We start from the raw sequence: 15,619 nt of genomic DNA on the forward strand, positions 1-15,619 counted from the left end.
TGAGAATAATTCTACCCAAGCCCCGCCCCTCACCTGCTGTTCTGCTGCTGCAGTGTCTCAAAGTCCGGGTCGGGCTTGTTGTTGGGGGGGACAGTGACGGGGACCAGAGGCTCGGCCCAGTCCGGGGACTTGTAGTTGGTGCAGGAGTCCTGGTCCAGGCGGCTCCTCTGGTGCTCGCAGCAGAAGCGGTAATGACAGGTGCCGCAGCAGTAGATGTAGCTGTCTTTGGAGCAGTTAAAGGTGCTGTCAAAGTGGCCCATGACATCAAAGTAGCCTCTGAAACACACACACACGTCACAACGTTATTATCGTAACGCTGAGACTTTATTATCGTAACACCGAGACTTTATTATCGTAACATTCCGACTTTATTATCGGAACACTGCGACTTTATTATCGTAACACTGAGACTTTATTATCGGAACACTGAGACTTTATTATCGGAACACTGCGACTTTATTATCGTAAAGCTGAGACTTTATTATCGGAACACTGAGACTTTATTATTGAAACACTGAGACTTTATTATCGTAACATTACGACTTTTTTATCGTAACACTGCAACTTTATTATCGGAACATTGAGACTTTATTATCATAACATTCCGAGTTTATTATCGTAACATTCCAACTTTATTATCGTAACACTGAGACTTTATTATCGTAACATGCCGACTTTATTATCGTAACATTCCGACTTTATTATCGTAACACTGATACTTTATTATCGTAACACTGAGACTTTATAATCGTAACGCTGAGACTTTATTATTGTAACATTCCGACTTTATTATCGGAACACTGCAACTTTATTATCGTAATGCTGAGACTTTATTATCGTAACACTGAGACTTTATTATCAGAAAACTGATACTTTATTATCGGAACACTGCGACTTTATTATCGTAATGCTGAGACTTTATTATCGGAACACTGAGACTTTATTATTGAAACACTGAGACTTTATTATCGTAACACTGAGACTTTATTATCAGAAAACTGATACTTTATTATCGGAACACTGCGACTTTATTATCGTAATGCTGAGACTTTATTATCGTAACACTGCAACTTTATTATTGTAACACTGAGACTTTATTATCATAACATTCCGAGTTTATTATCGTAACATTCCAACTTTATTATCGTAACACTGAGACTTTATTATCGTAACATTCCGACTTTATTATCGCAACACTGAGACTTTATTATCGTAACATTCTGACTTTATTATCGTAACATTCCGACTTTATTATCGTAACACTGAGACTTTATTATCGTAACACTGAGACTTTATTATCGTATATATATATCGTTAATATATTGAGTGAGGCTGATAATTCTGTGTCGTAGTGAACGTGGTTGTTCCTCAGACTCCGTGAGTAAACAGCAGTAAAATGCAGGAACAGTCCTTTAGTTATTGTTGTGATGTGACATCACTGTACATTTAAAAAAAAACATCATTTCAGTTTAACATCATTCCAGTTTAAAGTGACAGTTCAGAGCTTGTTGTAACTTATAGATCTGTTGTTATCGTGCTGCGTTCGAGTGCCTGAAAGCGTCTGTTGTTGCCGTGTGCAGCAGCAGCAGCCGCTCGCCAACACACAACTGATTTAGAGCCCATGACCTGTTGCCTAGCAACAGCAAGACGCCTGTGAGCCGCAGCCGAGGAGAGGAACCGTGAAGTGCTGTTGACTTTTATCAACACACCACACACACGGAAGGAAATTAGACAACGCACAAAATTAACGTCGGAGGCTGATAATTTTTTAGCTGACTGTGTACAACACACAGATGACTTGTATAACACACAACCGGTTGTAATCCTGATTTTCTCTGACATTGTATTTATTTTTTTGTTGACAATTTCACCTTTAATTCATTCAATTCCATCGTTTGGTTCACAAAACGTCAGAAAACTGTTGGCGGGTTCCATTTGTAGTTGGAACTTCACAAAATACATCGTCCAGCTAACAAGGGCCAGAGCGACATGTTTGCATTTGCGACTTCTCAGCTGGAAATTCCGACATAAATGGAACGCAGCATTATTCTTACATTTCATTCATAATATCGCAACTTTATTTTCAGAATATTGCGACTTTATTATCATGATATTGTGACTATTCTTGTTAAATTTTCACTTCATTCTCGTAACATTGCTACATAATTCTGGTGATATCGCAACTTTATTCTCGTAAAATTGTGACTATTTTCATAATATCGCGACTTTATTTTCATAATATCGCGACTTTATTTTCATAATATCGAGACTTTATTCACGTAAAATTGCAACATAATTCTGGTAATATCGCAACTGTATTCTGATATTATTACAACTTAAATTCATAATTCTGTCGTAGTGCACAGAACGCAGCATTATTCTTACGACATTTCATATGTTTTTATTCGCTTAATTTTTAGTCCTATGTTTTTGTTGACGTATCTCCAAAGATCTGGTTGGCCACGCCTACATTTTCACAAATCAATCAAGTTCAGGGATCTCCTGTAAATGGTTAGATTTAGATGTTAGCGACGGTCGTACCTGCACACGTCCATGTCCACCAGTCGTCTTGGAGGCGGAGCCACCTGTGCCGGCATGAGCGGCGGCTTCAGGGCGTCAGCCGTCATGTTCCTCGGCAACATGGTCTGGGGGAGGGGCTTCGGAGGAAGTTCGGCCACCGCCGGGGGATCGTCCTCCCCGTCCTCCACCTCGGCTGCTTTTGGCGCCACCTTGGGTCCGGCGGGCAGCGGCGGCGGCACTGGCGGCTTGTAGCCTGTCAGGAGGAACAAGGTGGCGCTGGTTTTAGCCGAGCCGCCGCCGCCACCGCCGGTCAGAGTCCTGACGCTAGCCCGTCGTACTGTGGCGATGGTTACCGTGGAAACAGCAAGGCAGCAGAAAAACAAGAGAACTAGCGACGAGCGAAACATCCTTCTCGAAATTAAAGGTCTCATCGTGAACTTTCTGAGTCAATGTAAAAAAACAACAGACAGCTCAGTTAGCACTGTTAGCGATTAGCGTCCTCGTCCAAGATGGCGGCGTCTCCGTGTATAAAAAAACCCTCGGTGTGAAAAAGTCACTTCCTGTTTTGTCCACACTCTAGCGTAGATTCACGTTTTTTGGGCAAAAGTTCGCATTTCACTCCCTCGTCGTAATGTAAACAAATCCTTCCTTTGAGCAGCTTTTGTAAACAATGAGGTTTGTCGGCGTTTTTTTGGCCCGAGTAGAACTTCCTGTGAAATGGCTATTGATCGGAAAATAATCAATGATGAGTTTTTCTTTGTTATGGCAGCAGAAAACACAGGCAGTGACGTTTCTTTGTTTCTGTTATTCGTAAACGAGAGAAATGTAAACTCGTCAAACAACGACCGAAGTCCGTCAAAAAAGAAAGAATTGTTCATGGAAAAATGTTCACGTAAGAAAGTGAAGAGTCTGTAAACATCGAGTATGTAAACTTTGACCTTTAACGCTTTTGTTTGACCACTTCTAACGGACAAAGGAAGATTTGGCACTTTTGAACGTGAAGACGGACAAATTGTTTATTTAAAAAAAATCTAGTGTGTGTGTGTGTGAGTAAACAGAACAAGTGGCAGCTTCTCTGTCTGAATTTGGCACAGAGTGTAACTTTAAATGAGCAGTAAAGGTGAAAATGCTTGAAGTTTTGGTTTCAGTGATCGCAGAATATGGGATTTAGACTTTGCGTGTGTGTGTTTGTTTCACTGATAAAGGTTCATGCTAGAAGAAGAAGAAGAAGAAAACGTCCGTCTCGCAGCGACTCAACAACAGAGATCGGTTCTGGAAAAACATTCACAGAAAAAACCAACAAACGACAAGGACCGATATCTTATGTGCGTTCGATTCCCTCGCGCGAGTGTCTCTGCTCCGAGTTCAGCTTGGTCCAGCAGAAGAGGACGAAGGACGGCTTGGGCCCGGTTCTAGCGGGGCAGCGAGGTTCTGCCCACAGAACAGACATGAAAATGTCCGGATTCATCCGTCAACGCCGAGGGGGAACGTTTGCGAGGCGGCGACGAAAGCGGGCGGCGGGAGAAACCCGACACGCGGGCCGACACGCGGGCCGACACGCGGGCCGATACAGGGCGACCGGTTCAGCGTCTTCTTCTTCTCCCTGAATGTGCGACGCGACCCAGCGTCACTCCAAACATCGTCAGGTGTTCTTCCATAAATGTGGTCACTTGCTATGGCTGATGTTCAGTATGGCTTTAGATTTTTAAACCGGATCTTCTTCCACCAAACGTGTGAAAACAGTGACAGGTTCTAAGTTGCATGTTTCTCAAAGAAGAAGAAGATAAGGAAGGAGGTCACAGAGGTCACTGGGATTCCATAAAAAGGGGAGGGGTTTAGTCTTCAGACATCAACGCGTGGAAGAAACGACTGGAAGACGGAGACGATGAATCTCCGAACTTTTCAGAGCAGCAGCGGCGGTGAGGATGTTGTTTGAGAAGCTGATGTTAATGAGACAGATGATGACGATTAGAGTTCCATTAATTCTTCTGTTTCCTTGTATTTTTGCTTCAGTTTGGCGCCTGGTTTTGGTTTTTCTTAGAAAAGACACAGTGGGAGGACGAGGAGGAGAAGAACACTCCCCCGATGGAATGATGTGAAGTGAGGAGAGCAGCGGAGATAATAATAATAATTATTATTATTATTTTTGTTGTTGTTATTAATATTAATAAAAAAGAGAGAAATCCCTCAGGAAACCTCCAGGGGGCGCTGGAGCAGAAATCTGTATTAACTCGCAGCTTCACATCCACCGATCTTCACACTGTAGGAGAAATAAAACAACATGTAGAGAGTTAGAGAGGAGGACGTGTCAAAAATAAAATCTGTTCTGATAAACGGCTGTAGGACATTTTAAGAATATGTTTATTATTGAGTTTAATATTTTTACTCTTTTAGTCATTTATAACTAAATCTATGTCAGTTTCAGCCAACGATTTGTTAACAACATGTTCACGTCTTTATCTCATGTTACACTGACTTTTCCAACAGGAAACTGAAGTTTGTAAACACACACACACACACAGCTAAAATCACTGATTTTCTCTCTGGACTTTGGTGTGTGAGAGTGAGTGGTTTACAAACGTCAGTTTCCTGTTGTAAAGTCTGTGTAACAGTGAGATAAAGACGTGGACGTGTTCTTAAGATACTGTAGTTAAACTGACATGATTTATTTTGGGAGCATCGTTAGCACAATGATCAAATACTTTTTTTTTAACACATTTTAACTGACAGTGAATTTAATATTTAATAAGTATCATATTTATAATGTCTCCATCATGACTCAGCAAAATAAACGTCCAAGATGAAAAGACGTTCCATTCTTTGACAGGGATGTTTGACAGGAAGCGTTTCCTGGATCACAGTAAATAAGGCGGCGCCCTCTGCTGGAGGGTTGTGGACACTGCAGTGACAATGTGACAGCGTGACTTCACATCAGCGCGGCTCCAACCCTCCGGGCTTTTTCCGACCCGTTTCCTCAGATGTTGTAATTAAGGAGCGTCCTGCTGAGTCACAGCTGAGCGTCTGCTGCCTCTGCACGAGCACAACATTCACTCAATCACAAAATAAAAACCAAGTACTGTGAGTCTGAATATGGACCACAGGCGTGGACACGTGTGTCCATTCATGGATGAAACACAGACTGAGCATCCACAGGTTTAATGAAACCATAAAGAAATGAAGGTTAAATGCTGCAGGACAATAAAATTATGATTTTCATTCCATATCTATTCATTTGGAAAAAGATCTGTTTCTATACTCACTAACCGGTGTAATTAAGGAGATTTTCATTTGGGCCTCATGTTCATATTTATTTTAAAAAGTCAAAATTCTGAGATTAAAGTAAGAATTCTGGTTTTAAAAAGTCAGAATTTTAAAAATAAAATGAGAATGAGACTTTTTTAATCAGAATTATGACTTTAATCTAAGTCATTATTATTATTGATTATTATAAACCTCAGAATTCAGGTTGTTTTGTCCTCATGTGGCACGTTTCCTCTTCCCTGTCACAAAACTAAAGCATGGGAATTGTAAAAGATGTGAGTCTCTTTAATCCTAAAATTAGGATAAAAAACCAAATTGACCTACGATAAATTAGCTGTTAGCTTTTATTTAAAATGAACAATCACTGGAAGTGAAGTTATGTTTTTTTCTTCTTTTTTTAAAGTAAAATTAAAGGGAAATAAACAAAGCTTAGCTAACATCTCGCAGTCACGCGAGACTATCACGTTCAAGTCTCACGTGATTTCAATAGTCTCACCACAGGAAACAGGAAGTGGCCTATGTTAAAAGGTTTCTGCTATCGTCCACGTCTGTCTGTCTGTCTCTGTCTTTCCTGTCTTCATGCTGAGTCTGGTCATTTGTCTCTGTGTGTGTCTCTCACACACACACACACACAGGTGTATGGATTTGTGTCCCTGCTGTTGTGTCTCCAGGACACAGCGCGTGTGTCTCTGCTGTATCTGTGGTGTTTGAAATGTCTTCGTTTGTGGACACCTCTATTGTGTACCTAATAAAGTGGTCACTGAGTGTGTGTGTGTGTGTGTGTGTGCATCTGTCAACATGTGTTTATGTGTCTGCACGCACACACACACTCACACACACACACACTGGGAGGTGTGTGTGTGTGTGTGTGTGTGTGTGTTGGTGCGTGGGACGAGCGACTCAGAATAGCACTGCAGCAATGAAAAGAGAGAGAGAGTGAAAAAACAAAGGAAGAAGAAAAAGAGACATTTTGCTGTTTTGTTTTTTCTTTAACGTCATGTTTATCTTTATTATATGTAACGTCGACATCATGACACGAGACAAAGTAACGTCTCAGAGTTAGTTTGGAGCATCTATGACGTCTACTGCACTTCAAGACAGGAATTAAGTCAAATATGTAGAATATTGAATAAAAACACACGTGTGTGTATGAAAGCTCAGTTATGAACTCTTCTTCACCTTTAAGTCGGATTATTTTGTGTTACAACAGAATTTGACTTTAATTTTTTTCTTTTATTAACAAATGAATACATAAAGAAAAACAAATTAATCAATGAATAAAGAAAAGAATACATAAGTACAGAAAGAGTTTTATTTATTTACTTTTATTTGGTCATATATTACGTCATTTATCATAAAAGAAGCGACACGATGCATTCAATGACCCTCGTAAATGTCGGCACTTCCGTGGGGGTTCACAACTGAGAGGAGCAGCAGCTATGAGATGCATTCATGAAACCTGGTAAATTTCTTTAAGATCGATTAAGAAGGACCGCTGTGAATGCACCATAAAAATACACCTAAAACTCTGGTCTTTCCCTCCCCTTTTCTCTTGCTCTCCCTCCTTCCCTCTCTCTCTCTCTGAAGCATGCTGGGAACTGTGCCAGTGCATGCAGCAGCAGCAGCAGCAGCAGCAGCAGCAGCAGCAGCAGCAGCATAATAACAGAGACTGCAGAAGAGTCATCACAGTGAACTCTGTCCATAAAGGTCAGTGCACTGCCCTTGGTCCTGACACACACACACACACACACACACACAGAGACACACACACAGAGAGAGCAGAGGTGGTAGTGGAATAAAACTGGTTTATAAATAAAGTCCATTAATGCAGCCTGTTTTTTCAGATGCTTGTGTTTGGTGAAGCCTCTGCCTCCATTAATGTGACACAACATAATGTCATAATGATTTATTTCTGCCACATGTTTGACGGTGAAACGCGATGACACATCGTGATTCAGTCTGAACTGTTTTGGAAAAACATCTAATATCATTTATGATATAATATAATTGAATATAAGTCAGGGTTCACTTCAGTATTCAGAGCTGCTTATTTGTCCGTAACATGTCAGATAAATATCGATGTTTCACAAACCTGGAAATGATGGCTGTTAAGAACGTGTTCCCGACTTTTCCAACAGGAAACTGAAGTCCATAAACCACTCACTCTCCCACACCAAAGCCCAGAGAGAAAATCAGTGATTTTAGCTCTACTGCTGCCTCGTGTGGTCGCTTTGTGTCACTGAGGTCAATCTGAATGAAGGATTTTAAATGTCAAAAATGACAAAATAAGACATTTGACCTCTGTGATGGAGGCAGCAGTGGATCACATGTTAAAATCACTGATTTTCTGTTTACAAAGCCACAAAACCTTCAGTTTGCAGTGAAATAAAGTCATAAACAGAATCTTTAAATATCACAGACGTGAGTTGACATTGCTGAACTATCCCTTTAACAGGCTGTGAAGAATAAAGGATGTAAACCGTGTCTGATAATAAGCATCTTCACCAAGAACAAGTGTCTTTAATCAATCGTGAGCGGGTGAATCACTGTTTGTGTCCATGTGTTAATGTTCTCATTGACTCTCCACCGTATGGTCTCATCATAACTGTGAAGCACACACACACACACAGTGTGAATGAGTGAACGAGTGAGACATCATCACTGCAGCACGTCCATCAGCTGTACAATCGCTCTCACTCCGTCTCATTTTCCCTCACAAGGCGTAAAAGTAAACACGGTGTTTGAGCTCCGTCTGCTCGCACGCGTCCACGCCACCGAGCCAAGTCGCAGCCAACAGGAAGGTGTCGGCTCAGACGGCAGCCATTTTCAGGCACGTTTGTACGCTCAGAGAAAATACTGAGCTCCTGACACTTTACGCGCTTTCATGTGTTCATTCATACATATTCATGCATGTGTATTCAGAGTGCCTGCTTAGCAACTTATATCAAAACCTGCGCTTTGATCGGGAATGGTTTGCTAAAAATCTCAAACTGCTCATAATTTCCACATACACATGAATGGAAAACCTTCGCCCACTTTGGAGCCTCACAGTGTCGTCACACTTTGGTTGAAACTTTAAACGGGTCAGGAGACTTCAGACTTTTTTCACCCAAACCCAAGTTTTGATACATATTACGTTTTTTAAACAATGGCAGTTTAAGGTTAAAGCAGTTAAAGCCTCCTGACGCTCACAAACCAAATTGAATCTGTATCATCAACTGTGCTTGAAAAGCGACAACTTTAAAACAAGTTGCTTTCTCTGTTTTTCCACTGTGTACAAAAAAGTGTTACACTCAGACCGTTAAGTGCCAAAAATGTCCCATTGAAACTCATTCAAACTCAGCATAATACATGCATCTGGGAGTCAATCTGGGCTTTTGCATAGGACTGAACCATTAACCAAAATTTTATTGAAATCGCAATATAATCAATATTTCTTCAAGCTTTTTTTTTAGATTTTACATTCCAGATTAAATATTGTCCTGATGTATACACGTCATATTCAGTCAATAAAGACTGAAACATCCCTCTGTGTCTGCTGTGATGAGCAGCTGTTAAATAATCAGAGTTTATTTATAGAGAAATGAGCGTTCACTGCCCACAGCTGCCTTCACACATGCTGTATTTAAAGGTCCAGTCTGTCATTTTGCTGCAGGTGAAGATCCAAACAAACAGCCATGAGCTGTGGAGGACGTGAGGCTGCAGCAGCTTCACTTCAGTGTGAAACCACTGAGGCTCATGTTCTGTGGGTGTGTGGCTCTAACACACACACACACACACACAGCCCCTGCAACCATATGTGAGGTGATATCATCCACAAACACTCACCTACACACACCACCTACACGAGTACATGCCCAAACACACACACACACACACACACAGTATGAAGTACACTTCAGCAAAAGCACAAAATGACTGAAGTTAAACCATCAATCATTAGCATCAAATGTCCTTTGTGTTTGACGATGTTAAGTCGTTTGTTATGAAATGTACTTAAAGGGACAGTCCACAAACGAAAGGCTTGTCTACTAAAATCCACAAGTCTATGATATCTTTAAGATCATGTTCACGTCTTTATCTCACTGTCACAGACTTTTCCAACAGGAAACTGAAGTTTGTAAACCAGTGATTTTAACATCTCACTCACACACACACACACACACACACACACACACACAGTGAGATAAAACGACAAATACATACTTAAAACATCGCAGACTTCAGACATACAGGAAATCTCGTGCTTTCCAAACCAATTTTGCTTCATCGTAATAGAGATTTTCCCAGATGCTGCAAACTGAACCAAACAAAAGAATATTTACCGTTTAAAATTGACCCCAAACTAGTTCCATTGATTTATTTAATATGACCACACAGTACAGGGCTAGAGTACAGTCACAGGTGATAATTCAAAGTTAAACACTAAAGTTCAAACAGTTAGAGGTAATCACAAAGTAGAGGGCGCTGTGAGCACAGCTTGGCCGACCTCCGCGCCCCCTTTGCTCGTCAGGAGAAGACAATGCCGATGTTGTGTTGTTTTGTGGTTCAAATGAAGGACAACAATCATGACACCAGAACTAGCTAGAAATCTTGCAAGTCACGCAAGACTCTCATGGTCACGAAAGTCAAGAAATGTCAAGTATTCAAAGATCAGTCTATGGATTTCTTTTTTCATCAATATCTCTCCAGCAAAGTCAACACGAATCAGAAAATCTATGTTTTGAAGAACCAGCCTGAGTGGGCGGGGCCTGTTTGTGGTTCTGCTGTAGCCAGAGAGGGCTGCATTCCATTCGTAGTTGGGACTCTGTATTTCCGAGGTCACGGGGACCTCAGATTTCCAACTCAGAAACGCAGACTTTCTTATTTGTTTCACGGTAAATCAAAAGTTTGTTTGCACCAAATACCGCGTAGAGGTTGTTATCGACTGCTAATGCTAACAATGGCTACTCTGACTTCTCTCTGGAACACCATGAACTTGGAGGTGACATCACTGTCAGCTCCGACACTTCAGGGTTCCGATGTAAATGAAAAATCACAGAACAACTTTGAGGAACACGTGCATTAACGATCCGACTTATATGAGTTCAGTGAAGACAAAGAAGATCTGGATCCTGGATCGAGCTGAGTTTCTCTTCTCCAATTCTGCAATCTTCAGCCTGAGGGCGCAGAGCGTGTGGCCATGGTTTGTTTCTCTGACGGCATACAATCCAAATTACCCGTTCCAGAAATCCAACGCCTCAACTGTGTTGAGTCAAAGCAGACAAATGTGTGTTATCTGGGGAGGATTTTTGAGGACGGACAAAGTCCTGGTCTAGAAGTACGTCCTGCATCTTGATAGGAAAAAAAACAAAATCCCCAAAAAGACCAAAAACAAACAACAGTAAAAAAACAGAAACAGAAGCCCTTGTCCGCACATTTGCCCCCAGAGGTTTATCACGTCGTCGTCGTCGTCTTCGGTGACGTCGTTCGTGACTCTGCCGTCGTTTCCGACTAACCTGGTCTTCCTGAGATGCAGGTCGTACATTTTGAAGTCCTGCTCGGATCTGATGCTGTAGTAGATCACGCTGAAGGGCTGTTTGCATAACGGACACTCGGCCTTGTTCTTGGACCACTCCTTGATGCAGCGGAAGCAGAAGTTGTGGAAACACGGTTCCAGGTGTGAGATGTTGTTAAATGTGTCCAAACAGATGGGACACTTGGAGTCGAGGGACGCGTCCGTACACATGTCTTCACACGCTGCCGCGGCGGGACGATCTTCTCAGCAGAAATGAGGCGACGGATGACGAGTTCTGTTGTTCTTGGTGCTTTTACAGCAGCTGGCGTCCATTTGCTGCCTCCATTAGCGTTGACGTTAGCCTCTGTGTCTTCGGTTGACTCGTCGTCTCCTCTTGACCTCGTGCTATATTTTATTATAGAGTATAAATTATGTTTTCCCGTGCAGTCGTAGATGAAAGCCACAAACAGGTTGATGATTCTAACAGATCAAAGGTAGTTTAAGGTGAGGACACTGGAGGCGAAGAGGACTTCATACTTTAACCCTCGCATGACCATCATGATGACAGGTATCGCCTGGATCACTTTTTCTGTGATTGGTCCTGTCGTCATGACAAGTATATGAGTGCAAAGCTCTATTTCTCTGCTTTTCCGCTATCCATCCATCCATCCATCCATCCATCCATCCATCTTCTATGGCTTTATCCTCCACATGAGGGTTGCCAGTCTCAGCTGACATAGGGCAGAGGCGGGGATCACACAGTCCGGACAGATTGCCAGTCCGTAGTTTTTGAATTTCCCAGATATTATGGTCTATAGGAGTTAGAGTAATGACACATATGTGTGCCAACATCCTGGTAAGGAGTTAAGGATGGTAACAGAAGTCAGCAAATCCCATCTATCGTTTTCCCATTTCAGGTCTTTACTTGGTCTCCTTCTCCTTCTCCTGTGTTTTAGATGAAACTGTTTACCAGCGTTACAGCGCCACTTAAGGCCTGGCGTATGTACTACAGAGTTTTAAAAGACGGAAATATCTCCGTTCAGAAGGAACCCCCCCTAAATGATGCTGTCTATGACAACGGCAAAGAAGGAGATCGTTTCAGGCCGTTTCCGTTGAACTGTGGGATGAGTTTGTGTCCAAAAACCCAGCAAACAGGAAAATAAAGGTTGGAATTGAACAGGGAAAGTAAACAGTTGGAAATACCAATCACTCCCCACTGCATTTTCCTGGGAAAAGGAACACGTTCTAGTTTTATTCTTATCGTATTTGCTCAATTCAGCGATGTTTGGACTCGTTCCCTGACAGCACTGTCAGTATAAAACCATGGAAACGCCATAAAAGAGCCAGTACGTCAACTGTGATGGCATGTGTGTGTGTGTGTGTGTGTGTGTGAACGTAGGAGCTCTCTGACTCCAGAAGGGGGCAGTACTGAAACACTGTGCACGCACGCTGTCGTTACAGCGCGACAGAATGAGACAGAACTTCATGTTTTTGACCTTTAGCGTCTTCATATTTGACCGTTGTTTCCGGTCTGTTGGCTTTGACCATTAAAGACACATTTAAAGTCACTTAAATCTGCTTTACTGCTGTCACACACGGTGATGAACTTCAGCAGCAGCGACTTTATCACGTCTCAATGACTACATGAATCCATGTGACTGGATGATTGTATCTGCAATAACAAGCAAATGTTCCTAATAAAGTGGACACTTGGAGGTATCTGTAATGATGTTTTAAAGGCTGTTGCATTAGAAAAAACACTAAATATTATATATATGTATAGATATATATATATACATATAAATCAAATTAATAAGAAAATACATGGATTTTACAAATTATATTTAAAAAAAAAGGTACTTATTATTTGAATTATAGCAGAATTTTACCGTATTTATACACAGTGTAAGGTTATATTTAAAGATCATGTGTTACAGATCATGAATGGATTATATTTATTTTTTTTATTTAGACTGTCACTCTCTTTGCACAAGTCCAGAGAAACAACAGCTTTATATCCACATATATCTTCTATATCAGGATTTACACTCTAAATATACACAAATTATTTATAAAATATATCACCCACAAACTGACAGAAATATAGATTTAATTTATGTCCTGATATAGAACCCCCTTTTACACTGTTTTACAGTCAATTTTTTTAAAAAGCAGCATTTTAACACATGCTTTATTCTTTGTCTTAATCATTTTGTATTTGTATAATTTTCCTTTGAAATTAGTGTTATTATTATTAGTATTATTGTTATTCGTAGTATTATTATTATTTGAGGTGTGTCAAAAGGTCTCAAACTCACAGCTTGTGGACCTAATGGTGGAGCAAATTAAAAGAATAATAGATATAGATATAGATTTGATTTATATCGTGATTAAAAATCCCTTTAAATCACAATTAAATAACTCATCTGGTGATTTAATGTTGACTTTTCTCTTTCCTTTCTTTAATAATTGCAATTATTCACACTTTTAATTGTCAATGATCTTGTTTTACACGGTTCTTGTTGCACCTGTTGTTCTGTGCATTGTTGTACACATTTGTACGTATTAAATAATTAATGTACAGAGTTAGATAAAGACCATGAGGTGGTGGCAGCAGCAGCAGCAGCAGCAGTGCAGGGGGGGAGCAGCACTTTAGTTTGCAGTGATGTATTAGCATTCATGAGGCAATTATGCTCAGAGTGAGTGAGTGAGTGTGAGTGTGTGTGTGTGTGTGTTCTGTCTTTCAGTATGAATAAAGCATTAAAAACAGACACATTTCTTTGGGTGACTGCATGCAAGTGTTTGCTGCTGCAAACACAAAATGGGAGGGATGTGTTGCATTAAATGCTGAGGCGTCACACACTGCGTGTGTGTGTGTGTGTGTGCGCGCATCTGTGCATGTGATGTTATCAAAGCCTTTCTGTGACACACACACACACACACTGCACCACCGACAAAATGAAGGAGAGTAAAAGGGGAAATAAAGGCAGGAAATACCTGTTATTTGTCCCTGAACGCAGCACAGAGGGAGCTGCTGTTGCTGCTGCTGTTGCTGCTATAGATGCTGATGCTATAGATGCTGCACCCGTCACCATTTCACCCCCTGCGAACACATTTACATGATGCGATTTCTTTAAAAAAAACAGTCTAATAACAGTGCCATAAACGCACCACGAGGCTCAAATGTGCTGCAAACGATGCGTTTAAGTTCATATCAATGGAAAAACGAGACCTGATGATGTAAAACTACGACACTCATCCCTTTATTTCCCCATCTTTAATTCAACTTAAACACAATAATTCACATACATTCTTTTTTATGTTTTACTATTATTTTGTTACCTGTTGTCGTGTGTTTCGTGTCGTCCTCGCGTGGATCCTCTATTGTGATTCCAGTGCTGGAGAAGTGGAGAAAAACGTGTCACCTACATGTTTCATTGTAATTCCCAGATCTGGAAGAGGAAATTGATTCAGCCGCAGTAAAAATTAAATAAATAAATAAATGAATGAATATAATGGAAAATAAATCATAAAAAACCCCGCGCTGTTATTCGCCCTCCTCTGTGGAAAAAACACACAAAGGAAGCGTTTAAAAGCAGCGAAAAGACGCGTTTTTCTGTTAAAAAATATAAATATTTCTCCGCTGAGTTCCGTCACGTTAAATCTCCGTGTCGTCGCCGCGGTGTGTGAACGTCTCACGGCTCCGAGTGTGTGTGTGTGTGTGTGTGCATGTGTGTGTACGTAAACGTCTCACAGACTGACGCTGCTCTCACTCAGGTCCGCTGATGAGTCTCTGCGTGTCCTCGCCTCTGATTGGACGACACGGTCCTGACCCGTGTTTGGGTCGGAGACTAAATCCACCAAATCCTCCACTTTAAAATCACTTCTGATCAAAAACTCGCGTGTCTGCGAACAGTTCACGTAAATATTCATGGAATAAAAATCAAACTAAAAATATGTCCTAATTTAGCTTAACATATCGCAAATAAATGAGCTTGTCATTTAACTAGCGTATATACTAAATGAATTAGCGTCTATCCTAAGTAAGCTATCATATATCATAGATTTGAGCTAAATGTGTTCTAATTTAGCTAGCATATATATTAACATTCATTGGTTTTTAAAGCTAATTTTTTTTGCCAAATTAGCTAGGATACATCCCAATTCAGCTAGCTTTTACCGTGCCCACAAAATATCCCAATTAGGCTTCTGTTTAACTAGTTTCTCTCCCAATCTAGCTAAAATATGCTTTAATTTAACTACCATAGCCCAATTTAACTAGCACCTCTTTCAATTTGACTAGAATTATTTACTTATTTAGCCCAAATTCAGTGCTAATGA

The 15,619-nt window shown here is 40.8% G+C and overlaps 1 protein-coding gene across 1 annotated transcript in view; it reads right to left on the reverse strand.

The window, feature by feature from the left end:
* Window positions 1-15,008, reverse strand: part of LOC131447835 (uncharacterized) — a 28,484-nt gene extending 13,476 nt beyond the window's left edge. Inside the window, exons 1-4 of the mRNA XM_058619915.1 lie at window positions 14,621-15,008; window positions 14,276-14,381; window positions 2,542-4,780; window positions 34-276 (exon numbers count right to left, since the gene is read on the reverse strand). Of these exons, the coding sequence (XP_058475898.1) occupies window positions 34-276; window positions 2,542-2,951 (653 nt within the window). The 5' untranslated portion in view covers window positions 2,952-4,780; window positions 14,276-14,381; window positions 14,621-15,008. The remainder of the gene's footprint in view (window positions 1-33; window positions 277-2,541; window positions 4,781-14,275; window positions 14,382-14,620) is intronic.
* Between the last annotated feature and the right edge of the window lie 611 nt (window positions 15,009-15,619).

Source organism: Solea solea, chromosome 20, assembly GCF_958295425.1.
Source record: "Solea solea chromosome 20, fSolSol10.1, whole genome shotgun sequence".
NCBI classification, from domain to species: Eukaryota; Metazoa; Chordata; class Actinopteri; order Pleuronectiformes; family Soleidae; genus Solea; species Solea solea.